Here is a 16,094-nt window from a genome sequence, read left to right as displayed (position 1 = left end):
ATGCCCCAGTCCTCTGTCCGCTCTGGCACAGGGGAGGGGGCAGGCGAGGCCAGGTTGCCCAACAGACAGATTAAGCATGTGCTTAGGACACTGGCAGTAAAAGGGCATCAACAATACTCTGGTTTGGTTTGGTTTTTTAAAGGGCTGATTCCTAGTATCTCAAAAATAGTGAGGAAGTAGTCATCCTGGGAAAGAAATCAGAAGTCTGTTAGACTTCCTCACACTGATTTTATGGTTTAGAGAGGTTTTTGTTTTGAGTTTGTATGTAGATAGTGTGGCAGGAGGGGAAGGGGGGTACAACCCCTCAGCTCTCAGGGCTGCTTAAAGGTCTTAATCCAGCTCAGGGTAAATCAAGGATCAGAAAAGGGGTGGGGACACCTGGGGCTTGAAAAGGAGGCAGCATGTGACCTCAGCCCATAGCTCCATCCCCTGGAGCTGGGGGAGCCCTCCGGAGAGAAGGGAAAGCTGGGCTAGCCCCGCCACTCTGTGCAGAGCAAGGCCTTGTGTTGGGGCGGACAGGGTCTCGGGACACTAGGGTGTGGAACGGCAGGGGGAGCAAGGGGCGGGGTCCCACAGGGCCCCAGAACAAGGTCTGGCAGCCTGAAATTCCAACCGCTTGACCAGCGGTGGGATTTGTTCTCCCTCTGCTCATTCTGGAAATGGCAAAGCTCTTGGCCAGAAGTGGCCAAAGATGGTGGCCACTCTGGAGGGGGAGATGGCCACCCATTTCTTGGAACGTGGTTCCCAGGATGGCAGGGAGGGGCCTCAGGGCCTCTTCTCTCACAGACTGCATGTTACTCACGACCCCAATACCTTTCTACCCCAACCACGCGCTTGACAACAAACATTTGCTAAGCCCCAACTCTGAACCAGGTACTTTTCCATACAGCAGCTGATTGAACCCTCGTACTGCCCCATGATGCGGTCACTCTATCGCCACCTACAGATGAGGAAACAGGCTCAGAGATGTCCATTACCCGCTTCAGAGCACACAGCTGGCTGGCGGCAGAGAGAGGATACAAACCCCGTCGTCCAGCATGTTTACTCAGTACTACAGGTCTCACCCCAGCTCCGGGCCTCAGGAGGGCCAAAGCCACAAGCTGCCTCCCCCACTGCTCTGGCCTGGCCTTGCTGCTCTCAGCTGCTGCCACGTGCAGATATAGGCCGTCCAATATCCATGACGGGCAAGGACACAGACAAGCACCCCAGACCCGAGAACCAGGAACCAGGTGACATAATTAGCAGGCCCCAAGCAAAATGAAAATGTAGGACCCCTTGTTCAAAATTATTAAGAATTTCGGGGCGCCTGGGTGGCTCAGTCGTTAAGCGTCTGCCTTCGGCTCAGGTCATGGTCCCGGGGTCCTGGGATCGAGTCCCACGTCGGGCTCCCTGCTCAGCGGGAAGCCTGCTTCTCCCTCTCCCACTCCCCCTGCTTGTGTTCCTGCTCTCGCTGTGTCTCTCTCTGTCAAATAAATAAAATCTTAAAAAAAAAAAAAACAAAATTATTAAGAATTTCAAGATGGCAACAGCAAAGCATTAAACCATCCCTTTCTAACGTGGGGCTTGGTGTGACTGCACAGGTCCACGCCCATGAAGCCAGTCCTGCCCAGAACCCACAGTATCCCCCAAACAAACTCCTCCCTTAACTGGGGAAATCACATAGCCAAGTCAAGTGGGTTTGATTTCAAGGGGCCCTAAGAGTACAGGCCTTGGAAAGCAGATCCTCCACTGGCCTGGAGGCCCAGCCAGCCATCCCTGGGTACTCACCACCCTAGACTCTGATCTTCTAGGTCACATGACCATGCAACCAGGGATCTGCCCATCAACCCAGAGAGCGAGTGCTATCCTAGTTGGGGGAAGGCAAGTGGCCCCCCGAGGACATCTGATGGTCCATGTTATGGAGCGAAGGGGAGAGGGGGCTCTACCCGCATTCCTCTTCTGACTAATTAATCCCAGCACTTCCCCCTTCACCTGGAGACACCCTCTTTCATCATCTGACCGACATTTAGTGAGCATCTAGGTTCTCTGCTGAGGCATCAAGAAAATTATTAGTAATTTCACTCTAGAACAGTGCCCGGCCCCTGCTCCATCAATGTTTGTAGAGGTGGTAGCGGGAGCTTCTGTAGGATGTGTTCGCAGGTAGGTGATACTGCCTCTTTTGGCCCCGGAGGAGGCGGAGGCTCACAGTAACTTGCAGAAGGTCCCATAATGACTGAGCAGAGCAAAGGAGTCCCGATGGCTGCTTCAACTCCAGCAAAAGCAGCTCCCAAACCTGCTTTCAAGAAGCCCCGTCTGACCCAGGAGAGGGTCCATAAATAGGCAAACACTATACAAAAAGCCCTCAGTCAGCCCCATGCTGGCTTCCTCCCGCTGCTCCCAGGGCGAGAGGCATCCAGTTCTGTCCCAGGTGAGTCCCTCCACCTGTGCTTTCCACGTCCCAAGCCCTGCTCTGAGTGTTTTACGGGCATTTATACATTGAATCCACCCAAAAGCACTGTGAATTAGGTATAATTCTCATGCCCATTTTCCTGGTGGGGAAATTGAGGGACAGAGAGGGGAAGCAAATAGGTGGAGGAGCTGGGATACAAATCCAGGCCGTCTGGCTCCAGAGTCCATGCTCTTGACCACGGCACACCCCTGGAGGTACCGTGCCTGGGTTTGAGTACTGGCATACCATCGGCATCACATGGTAGCTTTGTAACCTTGAGCAAGCTGCTTAACCTTTCTACGTCTGGATCCTTCTTCTGTAAAATGTGGATAATAACAGCACCCAACTTTGTAGGGTTATCGTGTGGACTAAGCGGGTTCGCGTATGTAAAGCACTTAGAACAGTGCCTGGCACCTAGTAAGCGCTGTGTAAATGGCGACTCCCCATACTGCTTCTCCTGGGTGTCTCCTCTCTTGGGGGCTGTCACTCATTAATTGCCATCCCCCTTCTGGTATATTCAACCCTCTCCTCCATGAGCCCTTCCCTAGAGACATGCTTCTGTCTCAGCGTGCATCAGAGAGACTCCTCCCACCTGCCCCCTGGCTGCCAGGTTCTCTGCTTCCCTTCAGAGCCAAGACTCTGGGCCAAGCTGGGTCTTCTGCTGCCCCTGCACTGCCCACCACCTCCATCCCGCACATCCTGCCCTGGCCAGGGTCTCCAGGGACCGCCCCGCTGCCTAACCTTCTTCCTTCTCAGCCAACACCCAGTCCTATCCACGACTCCATCCTGCGGCATCTTCTTTGGCCGGCAGGACGCTACTTCCTGTGGCTGTCCTCCCACCTCTCCGGCTACTCACCTCCTCCCCCAGCCCTGGAAGGTGAGTGTCCCCGGCATTCCACAGCCTTCCAGAGCGCATCTTAGCACCAGAGCCTGCCTCCTCTCCTCCTAACACCTCTGTGCCCCTCCCTGAACCACAGCCCCTCCTTACTTTGGCTTCATCACCTCCTGCCTGGATCGCGCAATTAATTGCCTTCTAGCTGGTTTCCCAGCCTTGGTTCTCTTTCCGGGCTAATCTACTGCCAGAAAGGTCTTTTCAAATGGCAAATCAGACGGCATGCCTCTGCTCACATTTTTCAAAGGCCCTTTAAGATTAACTCCAAGCTCCTCAGCTTCGCTCAGGAGGCCTTGCTCGCTGGTCCCGCCTCACCTCTCCCCACACACCGGTGAAACCAAGCTAACTCCTTGCCCTGCTCCTGCGGAACCATGATCTCCTGCCTCCAAGTCTCTTTCTCCCCTTTCTTCCCTTCCTTTATGGGCCCAGCCTTCTGGAAGGGGTCTTTCCCAGTGCCCCGGATGGGACAGGCCCCATCTGTGCTCCTGTGGCCCCGTGGTCAGAGCACTTATCCACCCCCTCCTGCTCCCAGCAGAGGGGGTAGAGGAACAGAGGGGAGAGGGCCCCTGAGCCAAGCAAGAATAAGGGTAGCAACGATGTCAACACTCATTGAGAACCTTGCCGACTTGCACTGGTGTTTTAGCAGAGGGGCTGGGGGGCGAAAGGGAGACGGTGCAACCCTTCAGACAAGTCACAGCCCAGGCTCTAAGTGTCTCCCGCCGCCTCTGCCATCCTGAGGGAACAGGAACCCTGCTGCAGGCACTTGGCCTCAGTGGGGAGGAGAGAGAGCCCTGGGAAGAAGCCCCTGGCAGGTGGGACAGGAGATGAAGGAATAAGGAGGCTGCAGGCTCTGACTCAGCTGCTTTCCAAGAGAAGGGCTTGCCCCAGACCATGTGGGATTAAGAGAAGTTGGTGCAGTCTGTCAGAGGTTCTCCCTCTCCCCAGGGTGTTGGAGGCAGCGGCTGTGGTTGGCAGATACCTGCTGACCCCTTCTGCCTCTGTGGGGGCGGGGGGAGGCAGGCTGAGCACAGGTAGGAGTCACTTATAAGTTATAAGGCATGGGCTGTGCCTGAGGCTGCTGAGGCGCTGCAGGGGCCAGCTCCCGGAGCCCCACTAGGGCTGGCCCTGCCTGCCCCAGCCCCAGTGGAGTTGTCCCATTCACCCAAATGGCACGGAGACCCTTCCGGGGCAGGACCAGGCTGGCGCCTGAGAAGCTCCCTCTGGACAGCAGGCCTGGCCCAGCAGTTTAACCCCTGGTAAGGGGGGCACTCCACAGCAGCTCTTGCTCTGAGGTCTCCAGTTCTCCCCCCTTTCTGCCCTACCCTGAGAAGCTCCCAGCCACCTCTCTCCCCCTCCCCTAAAGCGATCCTAACTCCAGAGGGTTCCCTGGCCCCCAGCTAATTGGGCCTGGCCCTAGCCAGACAGAGCGCCGCGGGCCTTCAGCTCCTAGCAGACGTGTATGTGCGCGCGCGTGTAGGAGGTGGTCACGTGGCCGTCTGGCCGCCACCCAGGGGCGCAGAGTTCATTCCTCCACGTTCACATAGCCGGCATGCCCCAGCTGCTTCTCCCGGGGTGCTGGCCACCAGCGTCGCCCCAGCGCCCCAGATCTGTGCTGGGCGGCAGCTGGACCCCCTGGCACTGCGGCTCCTGAGCCACTAACCCAAGGCCCGACTCTCAGATGCCCGCTCCTCCCTCCTCGCAGCAGAACCCCGGCCTCCCTGGAAGGCTTTGCGCTCGTGCAGAGGGAGGTGTGGGAGCCGGGCCGAGGGGAGCGTGTGAATCACCTGCAGGAGTGAGGCCAGCAGGGCTGAGGTGTTTACTGCTCTGTGCTTCGGTTATCTTGTCTGGAAAATGGGGGCAATAGCAGTACCTCCTGTGGGTATTTTCCTGTCATGGGAGAGTGATAGCAACAAGCGGCCGTAATAAAAGAGAATTGTAAATGACAATGCCTGACCCGCTGTCAGCTCCAAAGGTTACACTCAATAATGTTCCTCCCTTGCTCTTTCCTTTAGTCACAGGTTCCTGGTCTGTCACCTAGGGAAGCAATTCTGCCAGCTTCACCAAGCTGTCTGTCGTGGGTGCTGGGACCGGAAGGGGATGCAGCTATTGAGGAGAAAGGCTCTGGACACTGTGGGGGAGACCTGGCCTCGGAGGCCACTGCCCGACCTCTCCCCATCCCCATTCCCTCCCGAGAACCCCCTAAACCACACAGGGGCTCACTTAAGGAGCCCAACACACCACAGTGATGCAGGTGTCCTGTGTGTGGGCCGAGGACACACACGGGCGCGCGCGCGCGCGCGCGCACACACACACACACACCCTTTGTCCAGGAGCCTATGAGGAATAACAGCTAATCCTTAGCTAGGGGGCCAGGAGATACCCCAGACCCAGCCTGGGGCTCTGACCCAAGTCCATTTCCTAGCCTTAGACCTTCCTTCTTGTCTTTGGCTTGTCCTAGTACCTATCCCCAGGAGATATATATTATAAACTTAAGCTTCTTTGTGCACCTAATACCAAAAGTATACCCCAAATAACTGCCGGCAGTTCTTCCCTTGGGAGAGGGGTACTGAAGACGTGGAATTGGAAGGAGACTGACCAACTTCTCACTGTCTTTTCATGCCGTTTGATTTTCTTTTTATTTTTAAAAAAATTTTTTTTAAGATTTTATTTATTTATTTGACAGAGAGAGAGGTAGCGAGAGCAGGAGCACAAGCAGGGGGAGTGGGAGAGGGAGAAGCAGGCCTCCCGCGGAGCAGGGAGCCCGATGTGGGGCTGGAGCCCAATGTGGGGCTCTATCCCAGGACCCTGGGATCATGACCTGAGCTGAAGGCAGACACTTAATGACTGAGCCACCCAGACGCCCCTGATTTTCTTTTTAAACCATATATATGTAATATCTTTTTTTAAAGATTTCATTTATTTATCTGAGAGAGAGAGCACTAGAGAGAGAGAAAGCACAAGTGGGGGGCAGAGGGAAAGGAAGAAGCAGATTCCCCTCAGAGCAGGGAGCCTGATATGGGGCTCCATCCCAAGACCCTGGGACCATGACCCGAGCTGAAGGCAGATGCTTAACTGACTGAGCCACCTAGGCACCCCTGTAATATCTTCTTAAAAATTAAAATACCCTACCCCTGGCAGAAGGAAATGGTGGAGCCAAGGATTTGGACTTTATCCTGTAGGGCAACAGGGAGCCAAGGGATGTTTCTAAGCAAGGATGTGACATGCTCAGGAATTGACTGCTACAGAGCCATGGCCTAGAGTGAGCAGAGGCTGCAGCCAACAGGGGACCCGATGGGAGGCTGGGACACTTCTCTTGAGTCTAGCCTGGACCGGGGACCCATCAGTTGGGGGTCCACATTATGGCGCTCACAGAAAGGTAAGTTTTCCTGGATCAAACCCCAAGACTAAACACAGACTGCATACAGACTGCACACAGTCTCTTATAGGGGGTGAATGCACATCTGTGACCCCAACGAGACAGGACAACCAGGCCGGGTTCATTGCCACTTCTTGTCCCCTAAAACAAGCAAGAGTGCCAGAGAAAATGGTGACTCATGAGGCTGATGCTCCCCAGAGAAGCAGCGTGCCTTAGAAATTAGAACCCTCATTTGCTTCCTGCCCACCTCTCTATTCAGTCAAAGCTGGACAGAGGTGGGCTCATTCTTTTTTTTTTTTAAGATTTAATTTATTTATTTAGCGAGAGAGTCCAAGTGGGGGGAGGGGCAGAGGGAGAGAGAGACAGACTCCCTGTGCTCAGCGCAGGGTCCCTCTCCTAGGGGGCGTTTCCCGACAGCCCCACCCGTGCGCAGTCTTGCTCACTGGCACTGGCCAGGCTTACAGTGAGGCTCTGGAAGATGAAAGAGGGCTGAGGGTTGAGACATAAGCTCTGAGCCTGGATTTCCTAGGCCCTAAGGGTTGGAAGTCAGAGGCCTTTTGAGTGGAACAACCTAGGAGTCCCGGGGATAGAGTCCAGGATCTAGGCTGCCCTGGACTTGAATTCCATAACAGAGATGGCCTTGTATATTTAACCTCTCTGAGCTCAGCTAGCACACCTGTAAATGGGAGTCATCACACCCTCCTCCTAGGCTGGCCTAAAGCTTGGATGGCCTCATGTGCATCTACCCAGCACATGGCGCCACGGGTGGGGTGCCTCTTGTCTCCTTCGGTTCCCTCTTTGTCAGCAGGAAGAGAGGGCCAGGCAGAGCAGGGTGATGGGGAGAGAGGAGAGAAGCCCCAAACTAGCTCAAGGGAAAGCAGGAGGAGTCCTGCTTGATCTTTCTCTCTCCCTATTTACTTCTATACCCAGATGGTTGCTTATCAGTAACTCCTCAGAAGTTTCTGATCCGCAAAGGGGGAGGTGGCGTGAAGATCCACAGCTTAAAGGTTAAGACTCCACTGATTCAGATTCCCCTCACATTTACAGCCAGAAACCTAGAAACTTCTCTGAACATCCCCATCCCCAAGTGGAATGGCTCCAAGAGACCAAGGGACAAATGCTTGCTCCTAGTCCCCTAAGAGTTAGTGAAAACACTGAGCCCTCCCCGCCAGGCACTCACACTCCTTCGCCCACCCCATCATCACCTTTTCTCGTACACTGTTTCAGTTAAGCCAAGTGTCCTTAATTTTTTTTTTTTTTTTTTTAGAAAATGTCCATTAGAGCTGTTCCTTAACAGGGACCTAGCCCAGGTTCTGCCACTGTGTGACCATAGGCAATTTACTCTCCCTCTCTATGCCTTGGCAGCCTCATATCTATGAAGTAGGTAGACTAGACCTAAGCTCCCATCTCAGGTTCTGTGGCTGGGCTTTAGATGTGCACAGACTCCTTTAAAACTCGAGTAACACTGGTGGCATCCTAGAAGGGAACTGGGAGACAGAGGGGCCAGTAGCTCCAAAAAGTCCTTACAGTGCTGTATTCCCCTTTGCACCTTCTGAACTTTGAAGCAAAGAAATGTTTTATCTATTGAAAAATAAATATGTAAAATTGATATTAGAAAGGAAAGGAAATATATGCAAATCCATGTGTGTGAGGGCACCTGTACTTTCTGGGGAAGGATCCATAATCTTTATCAGATTTTTGTACGGTGTCTCTGACCTCAGAAAGGTTTAGAAAGCACTTCACTAGATGACCGTAAGGTCATTTCCCAGGTCTCGTTTCCTTGATTTGATAAAGTATGAGAGAAAACAGAAGTGGATTTCAGTAGTCATTACATTAACAGGCTGGGCTGGATGCACGTGAAAATGCACCCACGAATCTCACATTTGATAGCGTAGGCATGCATGCCCACATGAGCTGAGCGGGTTCATATGCCAATGCAGGACACAGTGGCCCTCTCCTATGGTGCAGTCTTCAGAGATCAAGGTCAAAAAATGATCCCCATCAGCCCATTCTCTCAAAACCCTCCTTATCTGACCCCTGTGCCCACCAAAAGAAACATTCAGCTTGCATTAGTTGTACAAACAATCCGTATAAATAAATAGAATATGGATCATTGAAAGTTGGCCACCTTGGCTCTGTGGGGGAAGGGAGTGAGATGCATGAGAAGTGGAGGAGTTGGGGAGATCCATCCAGGGGCAGTGAAGAAACCTAGGCTCATCCAGAGATCTCCGTCTGAATCTCTGACTCTGTTGAATCTCTGACTCCGTAAGAATCCTCACGTGCCGGAGAAGAAAATGCTTCCTAGGCGTGCAATAAGGAAAGCTCTGGGGAAGGGGGAATCTAGCTGGGGGATCAGAGCAAGACCGGTTAAGACAACCAGACATCTGAATGGGGCAGAGCAAAGAGAAAGGTCACATGGTTCCAAAAAAGAGAAGGGAGAGCCGCCATTTAACAAATGGCCCCTGGCTATGGTAAACTTTAATTAACTGTGCCATTATAATTCACTTCCAGCCTGAGTTCCACCCAACCCTCACTCTCCCTCCCACTCCCCCTCTCCTCTCCCCCAGGCCTCATCAAGGCAGCCTTCCTTAGTGAAAGCCAAACTGGCCGCCTTTGCTGGATGCCTCATTATTACAGCTACTGCCTCTCCTGCTGATAATGCACCAGCAACAAGAAGGGGGAGCAACTACACCATTCTCAGCTCCTCGCGACAGGCCCCTTTCCTACCTATGTGCACTAAAGCAAGGCTCTTGTAATCCTAAAAGTTCCTGAACATAATACGCCAGCAATGAAGACACAGTGGCAGGCCCCCAGCAGCAGAGGTGCCCACAGAGACAGGTAACAGGACCGACTCCCACGCGGAGCCACTGGACAGGACTCGCAGGGTCCGCATCCGGACAGGTAATCCACACATCAGGGTTCACATGCGCAGTTCAGTGCTGCGGCGGCCCCCGCGGCTCCTTCTTCATTCAATGGTGGTTAAATTACACCCATGACACTCTATCTCTGTATTCTCAGGCTGCTGAGCTTTACCCATTTTAAGAGTGTGTGTGCTGGGAGTGGGGGTTGGGAGCACCTAAGAGGATCTTCCAGGCGAAACATGCTTAGTTTTTATTAATGAGCTTATGAGAAAAGCCAACCCAGACCTTTAAGTGAAATGCGTGATTGGTAGCCAGGCAAGGATGGGTTTTAGAATTAACTCTTCCTACAGTCTGCTATGCATTATCACCCCTAAGTTAATTACCCCTGAGGATGAAAATAGGTTTCATGACTCATAAGCACCAATACAACACTTGGCAGCAGATGAAAATGCACGGACACATTTGCAGGAAGCTGACACGCATATCTATTTATATGTGGGGAGATTCTTAAAGAGGTGAGACAGGCACCTCCCATGTACCAGGATTAAGAGGCTGCAGCAGATCCATCAATTGCCAGTTATCCACACCCCCAACACACACACACACACACACATACACACACACACACACACACACACGGAATCATGGTCTCCACTACTTCAATGATGGTGGTGGCTAAGCAGGAACAGAAACTAAAAGGGTGTTATTAACAGCGAGTCCCAACACCAACCCAACCTCCACACCGGTGTTCTGGGTTAACCAGTGATTTGCTTTTCCCCAAACATGCCTGCACCCATACCCACCTCACTATCCTCCTGCTCCTGCGCCCTCTTTGATGGACTGGGGTGAGGCACCAAGTCTCTCCCCTTATTGGCTTATTCGTCACTTTGATGGGGACTGTCCTGGCCCAGCATGCCCCCTCCACCCCAGAGTCCAGGTGTGCCAAGGAATGAATTTCAGATAGGTTTTGTTTTGCTACCCCTCTCCTGTTTTCTACTCTCTTCCATTTGCCTCCCACAAAGTACAAGGTCCAAGCCAGGTTTGTTTGCCTTGCCCTAGCTCTGGGAGAGCTCCAGTCTGGTCTCAGCCAAGGGGGCTCAGAGCTCTTACGGACATTCCAGTCCTGGTCCCCTTCCCTACCCCTCTGTACCTCACAAATGCCACCCGAAAGTTGACGAGACGACTACTTGAATTTCTTCACCGGTGGGAATGGGTTTCACTTGGTGTCATAAGTGACCTTTACCTTGGGAACTGGGTTTGGCTTTTTTCTCTCTTCCCCCATTCCCCACAATCATCTTCAGACCAGCGAAGCGTCCTGCCTTTAGAAATACTTATCATAAAGGGGGTGGGGGGAGAAAATGAGTGATGAACGAGGTGGCACTGCTTTTCCAATGCATTAGCCGGAAGCTGCTGGCAACTCTCCTGGCCCTCCTGGAAACATACATTTGTTCCCCTGGTGCCCACACCCCGCCTGCCTCCACTGACGGCTCCCAGCTCTGCGGTGTTTTTGCTTTATCTGTGCAGCAAGCGTGATTTCTGCCACATCGAAGAGGCAAAGCATCCTAGTTTTTTTGTTGTTGTTCTGTTTTTCCCACCTGCACAAGTCACAGTTGCACTGTGGATCAGCACACACTTGAGGCCACAGGGTGGGTTCCTGACAATGCCATTTGCAGCTGGGGTGCTCATCGGGCAAAATAGAGATGCAGAAGAGTAAATAGAAATTGCTTAGTCAGCAACTGTCCCGCCCCAAGAGGTGAATGTAAATTGCCAGGGGAGGGGCAGTCCCCCAGCACAAGGCCTTCCACAGATGCCACCTTCTTGGAAGGATTTGCAGCGGTACCAGCATTTATGTTGTATGTTGGTAGGGAAGCTGTCCCCTATGTTGGAACTATGTGGCCTTAGCTCTAGAAAAACACACTTGCTGACTCGGGGCAGAATTAATATCAATTGAATTTATTACAAGTTACTAAGCTCCAAGGCACATTACAGTGTTCTGTTAACTACAGAAATGTATAAAGGACAAACAGAGCAGTTCCCCATGTCTAGCATTTCGCTCTACTGTTCAAAAGCATCCGTGCATCAATAAAGCAAAAACAAAACAACACGTGAAGATCCAACACATTCAGGTCAGTAGAAACAAACCAAAACATTTTCCCTCACAAACTTGCAACAAAAAACACCCCACCCCCCCGACACCCCCCCTTGCCATTTTGCAAACGAAACAGAAAAACAAACAAAACAGAACAAAATGGAACAAAATAAAGTGAAGACTTCAACTCTTGGGGCTGTTTAGAAAGAAGCTTTCACCATTTTATAGCATCTTTTTTTTTTTTTTTAGGCAGCAACACTGGCCTTGGCAAAAAAAAAAAAAAAAAGTCATTTTCTTTTGTGTGTTTTTTTTTTCCTTTCAGAGAGTGCATAACATTTACAAAAATACACACCAGCAGCAGTCGTTGCTAAGGGCTATTAATTCTGTACCTAGGCAAACACTCTGCCACCAAATAAATGCTAACGAAATGATGCAAATGACCCAACCAATATTATACTGCTTAACACAAACCAGCTTATCCTTCAAATGAAGAAGTTACATACCTTTTGTTTCAAAATATAGAAACATACGACGAAAATAATGTCTATACATAAGACTAACTTTTTGCAGTTTGTTATATTCACAATTCTACATCTTGGGAGTGAGGGAAGGGAGGGTCGCTGCGGGTGGGGGAGGGGCCCTCTGGATCGGAGAGGAGCTGGTCAGGGGCAGAGGAGGTGGCGGTCTTGTGGTTCAAGGGTCTCTCTCCTTTTTCACTTTAACATCTCCAGCTAAGATCGTTGCGATTTCGCCCTGCATGAAGGCCCAAGGTACATTCGACCCAACCAGGGGGCATTTCTCTCCGCTGGGGCAGTACACCTCGCCGGTGGCCCCCTGGGCCTTGATACTCTCTCTAGAGCAAGGGAAACAGAATTTGTGGCTGGGGACGGATGGGCACTGAACGAAATGCGTGTCCTCCAAACGTTCGTGGCAAATGGTACAGCAGAGGGGCCCGCTGTTGGCCATAGGGGAATCCGGAATGTTTTGGGGGTGCACTTGGTCCATGCCCGGGTGGGTGCTAGGCGGCGGGGGCGCCACCTGTAAATTCAGGTCCCCGTTCCGTGATGCCAAGCGGCGCTGCCCGGGCACGGAGGCCGGCGACACCGGGCTGCTGCTGTTGCGCCTCGCGGACGCAGTGGTGGAGTGCACGGAACTGCCGTCCTTGGGGGAGTGCGCCGTGCCCAGAGTGTCCGCCACCGACATGAGGGCGGCCATGGGGGACGGGCCGTTCTGAGGGGCTGACTCGGGCGGCGTGGTCCGGTTGGAATGCGGTCCCAGGGGCGGAGGCGGTGGGGGCGGACCCCCGGCGGCATGGCCCGGCGCCGCAAAGCCCCCGGCCGACATGGTGAGCTTTAGTGCCTCGCTCTGGTTCGCCATCCACTGCTGCCTCTGCTGCTCCTCGCCCAGTTTTAGGGCGCCCTCGGCGGAGTCCGGGGGCTCGGGGGACGCCTTCCTCTTGCGAAGGCTGGCGGCTGTGCCCCGGCCCGAAGGGGTGGCGGGCGGCAGGGCCCCGGTACCCGGGGGCGCGCTGGGGGCGCGGCTCAGACTCACCAGCGCCGTGGGCAGCATGGGGCAGCTGGCGTCCAGGTAGGGCTGGGGCAGCATGTCGGCGCCAGGCACGCCCTCCTTGAAGAAGCGCACGGCCTCAGGCAGCAGGTCTCCGAGTAGGCGCCAGTCCCCAGAGCCGTGCTTCTTCTCGTACTCCAGGTACTTGAAGCCGGAGGAGAGACCCCGGCCGAAGTCCTTCATACAGTCCTGGTACATCTGCTTGGCCACACCAGATGCGCTGGAGTACACGTTGCCTGAGCCCGTGGGGTACTCAATGAACAGCTTCAACTCGTAGTCCATGCCGGGCTTGGAGACAGCATCGAAAGCGAAGACGCGGCCCAGCAGCGAGTGGTCCTTCTTGAAACGCACCTCGTAGGGCGTGCAGCCGGCCAGCGTGAGCAGCGTGTCGCGGACCATCTTGGGCTTGTTGGCCCACTCCTCCGCGCGGTTGCGCAGGCTCTCGCTCAGCTCGGCTAGGGCCTCGGCGTTCCGCTGCTTCTCCTTCAGCTCGCGCTCCTGGTCTGTGCTCGAGACCGAGCCGGGCCTTTTGCCGCCAGCACCCACACCCACCTCCGCCACTGACGACGAGGTCGAAGACGACGCCGAGGACGACGCGGTTGATACGCCCGGGGCGCCTCCAAGACAAGCGGGGCCCCCGGGCGCCCCTGGGGGCGCGGGCGTCGGGGGCCCACGGCTGCCCAGGCCGTGGGGCGGCGGTGGGGGCAGCACGGCGGCACTGGCCGGGCCGTTAAGTAGCGTCTGCGGCAGCAGGTTGGGGGGCACCGTGAGCTGGGGGCCTCCACCACCCCCCGGGTTGGGCAGCCCCGTCACCAGCCCACCGTGCGTCCCGCGCCGAGATGCCACTGACGCCGCGGCTGAAGATGAGTTGGGGCTCTGGCGGTTCAACTCCGGGGGTCCCTCCTCCGGTGTCGGCTTGGGGAAGCCATTGGGGCCCCCCAGGCCGTTGGGCAGCCGCGCCGCGTGGCTGCTGCTTCCCAGGCTCACCGGCGGTGGCGGGTACTCGAAGCGGCTGCGCTGCTCAACTGCGGCGGCGGCGGCGGCGGCGGCGGCGGCGGCAGCGCTCAGGCCATAGCGCTCCAGGCCGGACGGGGCCGCCAGCACAGCGGGCTTGCTGGAGCCATCGACGTGGTTGAGCTGTTGTTGCTGCTGCTGCTGTTGCTGCTGCTGCTGCTGCTGCTGCTGTTGCTGCTGCTGTGCGGCGGCGGCGGCGGCCGCTGCAGCCGCCGCCGCCTCCTTAGCCGACAGGGCCACCGTCTTGACCCCGACGGGCGGCGGCGGCCCGGGGGAGCGGCCGTCCTGAAAGCAGCCGTGCGCCCGCTTCAGCTGGCGCGCGGTCTCGATCACGAACTCGATGCGATCGGCGCCCTCGTAGTTGACGCAACCGCGGCATACGGGTTCCGAGAAGTCCCAGATCATGGCCCAGGGCATGCGGGGCAGGTCGCACAGGTAGCAAGACTGTCTCCGGGACGAGGACACCTGCGCCGCCGACATGATGCCGGCCCTGGGGAAGGTAGGCCCCCGCCCAGGCTGTCTCCGCCGCGCCTTCTCCTCCGGGAGGACTGGCCGGCTGGGGAGGGAGTCCGGCTGCGGGGGAGGAAGGGGGGGCGAGAAAGTTCTGCCCCAGGGGCTGGAGGGAGCGCGAGTCTCCACCGCCCGGCGCAGCGCCTCTCCGCGGGGGCTCCACCGCCGGGGCGGTGGACGAGTTCAGCCCGCTCCTCGCCCCCACCTCCTACTGCGGCTGTGTCGTCGGGAGGGGAGCTCAGGAGCCTTCTTCCTGGTGCCGCGGACCCGGGCTGGAAGCTCCGGGCCCGAGGGGAGGGGGCGAGGGTGCCGGGTGCTGGCCGCCGTTGGCTCTTGGCCCCCTCCCCGGAGTGGCTGGTGCTTGGAAGCTCGAAAGGGGCTGTCTCTTCCTTTCCCCTGGGGGCCCCCCTACGAGCTGCGTCCTCTCCCCGCCAGGCTCCCTGGGGCGAAGGCTAGAGGGTTCAGTGCCACCCGGTGCCCGGGTCCAATCTTGCTGAAGTCGCCGCTTCCCCGGAGGGCCGGGGGTTGGGAGGGGGTGGCAGGCGAGAGGAGCTTCTCCCCTCCGCAGCGTCGGCCGTTCCGCTGGCGGCGGCTGGGTTTGCACGGCCGGAGGGAGCCGCCGCGGCCACTGCTTCCAGGACGCACGAGAGCAGAGGAGAGGAGCGCGCGCACACAGGCTCCGGCCGCCCGCAGGCCTGGCCGGCGCCCGGGCCGCCGCGGCTGGCGGCGCTCACGTTGGCTGCAGGGCGCTCGCGCGGCGCCTCGGCCCGGGTCGCATCCCTTCCCGCTCGCACTCGCCCGGAATGTGGGGTTGTGATTGTTACTCTACGTTCCGGAGGCGCGTCTCGGCGCTCCCGCTCGCGCTGCGGCTCGCGCTGTCCCCGGCTTGGCCGCGCGGGATGCCGCCCGGGCGGAGCGCTGACGTCACCGCCATGCTCTGCACCAGTTCTCCCCCCTCCCTCCCCTTTACACTTCCTCTGTCTGTGGAGCCCACTTGTTGCTCAGGAAAGGCGCATGCGCGGCAGGACGCCCAGATTCCTCCCAGTCGGCCCCGCCCCCGCGCCTCCGCCTTCCCCTCCCCCCCCCCACCGTGTGTGTACAACAGCTGAGGCCCTGCGAGCTAATGCTGGACGTCCTGGACTGGGGGGTGGAAATTAAACAGACGATGACCTTTCCTTTCCCCGCCCGTATTTCCCAAGTAAAAACGCATTTAAAAACCACAAGCGTCATTTCCGATCCCGCTCCCCACCCCACCCCGAGCAGTGCATTTAAATGTCCAGTTTCAAGATTTTCATTGCGAATTTCTTCTAGGGTATTACTCATTTCGTCTGTAATCAAACCCCCCCCCCGTATGGATG

The 16,094-nt window shown here is 56.0% G+C and overlaps 1 protein-coding gene across 1 annotated transcript; it reads right to left on the bottom strand.

The window, feature by feature from the left end:
- Positions 1 to 11,494: 11,494 nt before the first annotated feature.
- Positions 11,495 to 15,658, bottom strand: IRF2BPL (interferon regulatory factor 2 binding protein like). Its single transcript, XM_028098480.2, has one exon. The coding sequence runs from the start codon at positions 14,704 to 14,706 to the stop codon at positions 12,340 to 12,342; it is 2,367 nt and encodes a 788-aa protein (XP_027954281.1). The 5' UTR covers positions 14,707 to 15,658; the 3' UTR covers positions 11,495 to 12,339.
- Positions 15,659 to 16,094: the final 436 nt, after the last annotated feature.

The sequence above is a fragment of the Eumetopias jubatus genome, unplaced genomic scaffold (assembly GCF_037043125.1).
Source record: "Eumetopias jubatus isolate StellerSeaLion01/CBP00866 unplaced genomic scaffold, mEumJub1_p1.0 scaffold_7, whole genome shotgun sequence".
Lineage (NCBI taxonomy): Eukaryota > Metazoa > Chordata > Mammalia > Carnivora > Otariidae > Eumetopias > Eumetopias jubatus.
The sequence above is the reverse complement of the archived record's forward strand: the minus strand, read 5'-3'. Positions and strand labels throughout refer to the sequence as shown.